Genomic DNA, 9,357 nt, shown 5'->3' with positions numbered 1-9,357 from the left:
CTTAAGTTAATTATTCAGAGATGTACTATCTAACTAGGATTTGTTGATGTTCCTTTGGAAAATGCACAGGTTGGAAATTAATACATTTGCATAATGCATAAAGGAAAACGCTGGATAATTTGGCTTTTATTAAAATAAAACAAAGTACAACAAATATTTTGTCCATGAAGTGCTATCCACCCACTGTTTGTAGCCCAGTTTTGTGATGAATTAGCCTCACATTGTGTTCAATATTGTTCTTGATTCTGCTATAGTGTCCAATGGCTCTTCCAAATTAGCAGAAAGTTTTTAAGTTTCTCTCACCGTAAGAAGCTGACTGGCTGCAATATAAACCAGCATCTATGCACTACACCAAAGGTGTGGATGTCAAATGTAATGTAATCAATATATGTGGACACTGCTTTCATCTCTCTTTTTGTGTTCATTTATATGAAATTTTGTATTCTTAACGAGCAGATGATCCCTAAACGCTGCTCGATTATAATAAGAAAATATACATGTTCAACAAATCACTCTGTATGGTTTTGATGTTTTGGTTATGAAGGTGGAATTTAAAGACAAAACTCTTCTGTGCAACTCAACGCTAGTTTTTTTTCTTTGTTTTTCGTCTCTATGCTTTTGTTTTTGAAGCTCAATCATCTCGTTTCCGGTTTAGTTCTGTCTCTCTCTGTCCAGCTTAACACAGCGTGTAGCGCGCACGCCTGCTCCTTGCTTCAAGCCCCTCTCTCTCTCTCTCTCTCCCTCCCAGCAAACACAAAACACTGGAGCTATTGACTGTCAATACTGTATGTATTGATTCCCCCCCACCCCCACCCCCACCCCCCCCATGTGCTTTGCATCACTTGTGATCAGCTTAAAGGCTTCCAAACTCTCATCTGCCATGCAGGGAAGGTTTACTCTCTCCATGCATTATTTAGCAGGGTGGGTCCTGAAGTGGGGGTGTCGGGCCCAGAGGGGTGCTCAAAGGGGTCCTTTAGAAAATTAAAGGCAGCTTAATTTCACTGCTGCTTCAACTCACTACGCATTTAGATAATGAGAGCATATGAAGATGATTATTTTCAGTGTAAATATCCCCGAGCGTCCCAGCAACAAACTAAACAAAAGATATTCCCAGAAAGGAAGTTTCAGGGGGAAGAATTCTTAGAAGTGGTGAATTATGCGTTTGTGACATAATCTTATTATTTCACTAGCAGCTTTAAGGAGAGTGCAACATGAAACTAAAATATATTAAGTGTAATAATACACAAAGTAAGCATACAGAGTTAATTTAAGCAGGAAAACCTTTATTCTCAACCTCAGCAAGTAAACACATTTAGTAGCTTGAACATTCATTTGTTGAACAAATCGCCAAAATGAAATAAATTACACACAACCCGCAATTAATTATTAGTTTAAAAGTGCAAACCGCTTGGAAAGGCATGAGCTCATTCTAGTGAAATAAATATCTGAACACACTAAAGCGCTTCGCCGGATTAACTTTATGAAAAAAAAGACAACGTAAATGAAAACCCCGTCTGGAGTGAACTGTGCCTTATTCAGTAGTTCAAAATGTGACCGGTTGTTGAGACTATTTGCTGAACCTCAATGCAGGAGCATTAGAAATTAGCAGGATGCAACACAGAAACTCTTTTTTCCCCCTTTTTGGCACTCCGATGACGCACTGTGATACGATCAACTGACAAAAAGACAAATTTGCACTCAGCAGACCAGAAGGCAATTCATCGTGTTTCGGTGAGATTGGTAGCAGAGCGATGTTCCACAGAATCACAAAGCTCCGTGTGTCCGTATATCGTGTTCACTTTGCAACCAGTTGCTGCTGCGGTTGCAAGGCTGAGATTGATATCACAGAACACAGTTTAATTTCACAGGTCATAAAATCTGAAGAATTTCTTAACTATATCTCAATAAAAGGAAAAAGACAGACACGGATTTCAAGTAACATTACACATTTTAAACACTCGGTGCCAAAGGTGCTTTCCCTTCCAGTGAATAAACAAACAGCTTACAATATTGGAGTCAATTGTCGGACGTTTCAACAGAAATCTGTGTCATATTTTCAAAATGATCCTCTAATAAACACCACGGACCATCATGCTACAGCCGGTTCAAAGAAATCCCTGCTTTATCTCCATGAGGATTTGTTGGAGCTCCTGAACATCTAACACCGGAATGAATAAATGAAATGGAACATTAATATTTCACATCTGACTGAAGGACTGAGAAATATCAAAAAGAAACGTTTTGGGGCAAAAATGAGGATCAGTTTATTGGCCCTTGAAATGAGAGAAAATGTGTGTGTGACGGGGGAAGGAGGGTGAGACGTAGGCGGAGAGATGACGATCTCCCATGATTCAGTTCTCCTCCTTCACATGGCATCGAAATGGAAGCGGTGGGCTTCCTGCCTCTTCTCCCGGTCGTCCGCTTTCTGAACACACACATAGAGAAACAAACGCAGTCAAGAGTTTGTGGTCTAACTTCATTCAGAAAAGATCTCCTCTTCTTGATTTAGCTGCTTCACCTGTTGCACACTTAATAAGCAGCATCTTGCGTTTCGGTTACGTTATGTTCCGTGTTGCTATCTGAGTGCAGGATTTAAGTCGGCTCTCAACTATCTAAACCTCACCTCATCACTCGTGGACCAGTTTTGCACTCATTTATCAAAGATTTTGTAAAAACTTTACCGACAAAAATTCAAAAAGCACAACAAAATGTTTTACTGACAAAAGCTAAACTAAACTAATAAAGTCAAATGACTACAGTGTGACGAAAAATAATCAACACTTTTGACATGACTGGACTAAAACCAAATCAAAACCAGCTGCCAAAATGAACACTGGTGTGTACGTCTGTGTGCACGTGCATGTGTACGTGCGTGGTACTACATTGTTATTCCAAAACCTCAAGCTGAGAAAAGAGCCAAACAAGCTGCAGTATGCCATTCAGTGATGACTTTAGGCTGGAACGGCAGTATCTTCAATCAGTCGGGACTAAATTGCACAGCGCTGTAGCCAGTTGTGATAGGCCAGGCCATACTGTCATGTGGTCACATGGCCGCATAGCTTCATTTCATGGACCCACAGGTAGATGAGGTAGATTTCCATCCTCACCGCCAAAATTGGGCCCGTGCAGCAACATTCTCTCTTATATTTTCTCTTCTGTTAAGAAAAAATATAACAGAAGTCAACTCCGGATTCACCAAATGTTCAACTCTGCTGTTGCAAACTCCGGTGTGCTGAATGGAGGCGTGCCTGTATGTTATAAGCATGGGAATCGCCCCCAGAAACACTATATGAAGGCAGGTGCAAACACACGTTTTTTTCTTACCACTCGCAACATTTTCTCTTACCGAGGAGCAAAAATAAGAAAACTGTGGTGGATCCCAGAAATCAATGGCTACTTATCAGAATAAGAACAAGTCGTGGACACAAACAAAAACAAGAGGTAATTTGTCCTCATGTCGCCTCCTGCACGAGGCCCAATGTTTCATCGCCATGGCAAAGAGAAAATAACACAAAGAGGGCATTTTATACTTGATTCCACTAACTCAGACTCTTATTAGCTTTTGCTGAGCTTTGCACAATTTCCACAGAAAGAGGACTGAGTATTTTGCCCTCCATCTCTTATATTTTAATTAAAATAGAGGATCTTTTCACAGCCAGTATGGCTCTTTCTACATGACGGCATGTGAAGATTGTTTCAAGGCAGACTTGAGCCCAGTTAGAGCTAACTTTACCTACTTTATATCCTCAGTAGATTCAACTATAACAATGCATCATATTTAATAGATGACGACGTGATTTATAATTATAAATATAAATATTACGCAGAGTAACTTGCAACTATAGCTGTGAAATGAATGCGCTGGAAAACACTTTCCTCAGAAGTGTGGTAGAGTAGATGTAAGTAATGTACAAATACCTCACAATTGTACTTAAGTACAACATTCCCTTTCAAAAAGACGGATTTAACATTTCATGAGAACTTTTAATCCCTTTAGTTTCCACGTCTCAGAAAAGAGGGGACATCAGTTCATGCGGCGGGACGTTGTAGTGAGTTCTGATGGGGACCAGGACTAAAGCAGTGAGGCACGCCGTCGTGCTGTTTTTTGCCTTTTGACAGAAGTTGAGCACCAAAGAAAAATAAAGATCCCATATCATCTGGACTGGTGACTGTAGTCAATAATGCGTTCACATCTGTTATTTGATACCAGAGAAGAACTGATGATGGGGGAGAAAATGGGCATCAGAGTATCTGAAAGGAACAATTCTTTTTTCTTAATTCATTCCCTCAGCATTTACTGCTTCAGTAGAGCAGCTCATGCTTTCGTTTAGAAAAGACTGAACCCAATCTCAGCACATTAGTAAAGGACTTTTAGACTTTTAAAGGACAGCCGATCCTTCCCTGATGTCGACTAATTTGCTGCAACCAAAAGACGGGCGGCAACACATTTGCTGCATTTTACTTTTTCATCCCGTCAGTTTTGATTTGTAATAAAGCCTTCATCTACCTTCAGAGATACCAGCGCCTCATATTGATTGATGTTGTGCATTATTTATTTCTTTCCACTTGTTTAGGGCAGCATATTTCTAAGGAGCAGATGGATTGATGCGATGTTCTTTCCTTTGGATAGCTGAGCCACCGGGCTGTGCCGCTGCTGAAGCCTGGTCTAATTGACTATCAGGGGATGCCACACCAAATTGTCATCCTGAGGCCCGACTCATCACGATGCAGCGGAGCAATGATTTGTGTCCCTCTCAAGGTTTTAATGACGGTGCGGTGGCGACTGTCTGAAAGCAGGTGGAAAGCTACTGTGAGGTACGGCGTAGTCTCTCTGGGCTCTGTCAACTAATTAAGTCTGGCCTGCATGTCCTGCATGAAGACCATGAATACCACCGGCTAATATTGTCTTGCACCGAAGTTCCCGGGAGTTGTGTAAAAGCCCTGTTAGCTTGTTAGGCAGGGCGGCAATGTCCTTGCCCTCTGCCTGACTTTATTATTAGAAGAGGAAATACCAGAAGCGGCGGCGCAAACACGCAGAAATGCCAAATGTCAATCAGCGGGCTCGCCCTGACCTCACCGGACGGCCCGCCGTAAAAAAAGAGCTGGCAGAAGACGAGATATCAGGGAGGATGCTGGCGACACAGGATTCCCCCTCTGGATTGTTGCAGAACGTTTCACAACATCAGCCTGTCGGTCCCGATGCGTGTCTTTCGGTGATTAATCAAATCAAAAGCTGTCAGCGGGCTGAACACAGTGACACCGGAGGTCTGTTTGTCCAACCCCCCAGATTAGACAAAACCGCTGCAGCACAGCTTTAGACCGATGCTGTTCGACTGCTTCAACTAGAAACGGCAACGTTTTGATTCATGGGTGTTATGTTTCGGTTAAGGGGGGGGGGGGGGCAGTATATCACAAGTCTGTAGCGACAACGAGAGCGGCAGCATTATGGATTCCATTACAAGCTAAACAAAACTAATGTTATTGTCATTATGATGAAGTGCCCGATTTTTTTTTAAATCGGCATTTAATGAAAAGTGCTCATCTCTTTTTCTCTGAAATGAAATGCTTCCAAATCCCTTATTTATGTGCTTTTAATGTATCTCATTGCTGGTTCTCCTCTTTGTATCTGAGCCTTAATGTCTTTTATTCACTTCCAATGAGAATATATAGCACTTTGTTTTCAGGGCATGCCTCGTTGACACACAGGTCCATTTTGGGTAAAGACGTCCCCTTTACCAGCTGATGCTGTTTACGGATTAAATATGTCGTCACCCATATCCATAGGCGCACCCATTGCCTCTCTACTAATTTATATGAGTGACCTTAGACCACATAACCAACATACCAAACCCATCATCATTCATCCATGTGTGAATACCCAATTGGCCGCTTTGCACTGTATGTGTATGTACTTCAGGTGTCTGTGATTGGTGGTATTTTATATCATTTTCTAGTGTTAGGCAGGAGGTCCAGAAAGTCAAAGTCTCATTTACTCTTCAGCACAGGCAACGAGTGGTGAAGTTGGCAAACCTCCACGACTTGGACGGGCATGAGACGAAGAGATGAGGAGTTGTGTTAGAAAATTCTCATTCTCTTCTAAAAAGCCAAAAGCCTGTGCGGCTAAAACGGGAAGAGAGGAGTCAACTGTTCTCTAAGGAGCATTTAAGTGTGAAACATCTGAACGGCTAACAGGAACAGATGCTAGAGATTATGTGTGGTAGAAAACCGATAATCCATTCAGCAATTTGAAGTCAATTTGAGTTAAATGTATACTCAGAAATTGTCGCTCGTTTGTTTTTGTCTTTCTGAAATAGCCTGAGCTCTGACTTATGCGTGCGACCATCTTCCGTTCCAGAGCAGCAGCGGTATGAGGGGCTCCTGAGTATAAAAACAAGTTCGAATAATGAATGGCCTTTAGATAAACCAATAGCAACAATGAATGATCCACAAGACTCCCGTGTTTCTGTTTTTAACATCGATGATACAACTAAGAGAAACATTTCAGTGTGGCTAAAATACTCCCAGAAGCAGCTCCCACTATCTGTACCGGGGAGGGAGTGAACAACGCAGACATGACTTTAACTGGTCAGCCTAAGCACATTACTGCGATCAAAGCCAAATGCATTGCTTCTTTGTGGCTTCAAACCTGTCTGTGTCAACACGCCAGATTTGATTTCATGTGAAGTTCACTGCCAGCCGCTGCAAGAAGTTTTTTTTCTGAAAATTAGCATTTCCCCCCCCCTCTTTCTTCCTCTCACTCTCTTCTTTCTCAAGAGAGTGGGAGGAAGACACACACACTTCCTCCTATCCACCTAAGTCTGCTCGGTGTGTGTGTAAACGCTCCGTTCAGGCACCAGCCGCGTTTTCTTTCTTTCTGTTTTTATTTAATTTTTTTTTTAAATGCAGCTTCGGTTCAGATGAAGCTGATGCTCACGCCCACGTATCCCAAAAAAGAGGGCAATTAGAGCGTGTCTGCGTGTGTGACCATGCACACACGCCATCCTGCGTGAAGACACACATGAACACACGCAGGCGCACATTAAATGTGCACGCACGCACACACACAGACTCGTGCGGCAGATGGCTCGGAGAAGATGCCAGCAACGTACTGCACCGCTCAGCCCAGCAGACAGCGTTACCACAGTGTGTGGACGAAAAAGGGGGGAAGTACATTTGCGAGAATTAATGTTAAACACTATTTGTGTGTGTGTGTGTGTGCGATTTAAACAACAACCGGACCAGCAGGAAGCACAAAACGCACGTGAAAGCATGCATTGACCCCCTTGAGAGCATTTTTATGGCAATAATGAACAGCAGATCTGCCATGCTGAAAGGACAGAAGCAGGCAATTACAGCTGAACGTCCTTCCTGGTTGAGGCCAACGGAGAGAGACAACGATGGGCGGAGGAAGAGAAAGAGAGAGAAGTGTGTGTGTGTGTGTCTCTCAGTGGGAGGCTAGAGGACTACAGGACAGGGACAGTGAGACCCATCTGCTGTTGGTTGACCAATCTGCTCTCTCTCTCTCTCTCTCACATACTTGCACTCTAAAATAGTAAATCACCGGGATGAAGGCCGACATTAACCACACCATTGTATGCATTTGTGTGCGTGTGTGTCCTGACCTTCTCTTGCCAGTGGAGGATGCCAATAAACACGAGGATGAAGACGCACACTCCGATCAGCGCGATGGCCGTCAGCAACACGCTGTTGCTAGGAGTGAGGTACAACTTAGCGCTCCAACTTGAGAGAGAGCAAGAGACAGAGACAGAGAGAGACAGAGACAGAGAGAGAGAAAGAGAGAGACAGAGACAGAGAGAGACAGAGACAGAAAGAGAGAGAGAGAGACAAAACAATGTAATTACCAAATGGCACACATTAGCAGAGATTGTGTATTCATCACGTTAAAATAAATAAATGAACATCTTGTTCACTTTCTTGTCGCAGCTGAACAGAATGAATCGCTGCTGCTCTCTTTCTGGTTTTCCAAGAACTTTTAAAGTATTTCCAGCAAATCCGACCGCTTTGATAAATCAAATTCATCTTCTCACAATCTGTGAGCTTAAAACAGCGTGTGAGAAGAATACCGAGGCACCTGCTTTTACTAGTTCGATCTCGCTCATGGTGCGCTTGTTGGTGTGTGTCTGTGCTGGCGAGTTCACAGTGTTGTGTGGTTTTATGGAGGAGGGTGCTCATGTGTGTGTGTGTGTGTGTGTGTGTGTGTGTGTGTGTTGAATAGCCATCTGGAGCTCCTCCCGGGGTTTGAGCTACATGTCAACAACGTCATAAAAACATGAGAACACTTGCTGCGAGGTGTGTGTGTGAGTGTAGAACCAGATTATTTTGTAAAGACAGCACCACGGAGACACTAACCGTGTCGCGTAACATTAACTTGAATATATCGTTTAGTGCCTTCAAGATGAGGCGCTTAAATCGTTGAATGGTATCCTTAGCAACAAGCGTCAACGGGGCTCCCAGCAAATTACACAGCTGTGAACAAGCAAAAGAGGATTCACAGTGTGACCCGGCTTTGCCGCGCTAGATCTGCGATTGCAAGTGTTTGCGTACCTGCGGGGCTGGTTGTGTGGGAAGGGGATGACGATGAGCTGAGAGTTGGGGATGATGGCCGTCCACTCCTTCTTCCTTATTTCCTGAAAAGACCCCCACAGAAACAACACGTGAACCGGGTGTGCACATACATGGTAATGCATTATGGCAACGACATCAGCCAGAGGAAGGAAACATAAGGAGTCACGGGACAAATGTTTTCAACCAGTAACCAGAAAGTCTGTGTATATAGACCAGAAAAACCCATGAAAATGAACTTTCTATCAACATAACTATGCAGCAATACCAAACAGTTCAACAGCCCCTACAGTATATTACAAACAGTATTCCGCTCTTAAATTTAATTAAAATTAATTCAGTAATTTTAAATTATTAATTATCTAATTATTAAATAATTAAAACAGGCAATAATTGCCAAATACCTATATAGGTTCCTGTTCATGGCTTAAGAGCACACCTAAATATTACGATGAAAATGCAAATGTACGACACAAATTCCTCTAACATTAAAATGTAACAAACAGAACTGGCAGAAATGGTAAAATAGTGGTTTCTGTACCAAGAGCTTAGGACAGATAATTTCACAAAATTACGTGAACATCTAATGTTTTAAACAATGCACATATTGTGCAATTTATTAGAAATATTCTGGTTTATTTAAAAAATGTAGGCCATTTAAAAGCAGCCAGTGGACCGCAGTTTAGATATGAGCATTCACCCGCAGATTTCCATAGAGGCATGCGCACACACACACACACACACACACACACACACACACACACACACACACAC

General features: G+C 42.6%; 1 protein-coding gene across 1 annotated transcript in view; it reads right to left on the bottom strand.

Annotated features, from left to right (window-relative positions):
• Positions 1-1,262: 1,262 nt before the first annotated feature.
• The window catches only part of itfg1 (integrin alpha FG-GAP repeat containing 1), a 130,943-nt gene continuing 122,848 nt past the window's right edge, over positions 1,263-9,357 (bottom strand). Inside the window, exons 16-18 of the mRNA XM_031846445.1 lie at positions 8,566-8,648; positions 7,623-7,740; positions 1,263-2,425 (exon numbers count right to left, since the gene is read on the bottom strand). Of these exons, the coding sequence (XP_031702305.1) occupies positions 2,366-2,425; positions 7,623-7,740; positions 8,566-8,648 (261 nt within the window). The 3' untranslated portion in view covers positions 1,263-2,365. The remainder of the gene's footprint in view (positions 2,426-7,622; positions 7,741-8,565; positions 8,649-9,357) is intronic.

Source organism: Anarrhichthys ocellatus, unplaced genomic scaffold (assembly GCF_004355925.1).
Source record: "Anarrhichthys ocellatus isolate YVR2014 unplaced genomic scaffold, GSC_Weel_1.0 scaffold6, whole genome shotgun sequence".
NCBI lineage: Eukaryota > Metazoa > Chordata > Actinopteri > Perciformes > Anarhichadidae > Anarrhichthys > Anarrhichthys ocellatus.
The sequence above is the reverse complement of the archived record's forward strand: the minus strand, read 5'-3'. Positions and strand labels throughout refer to the sequence as shown.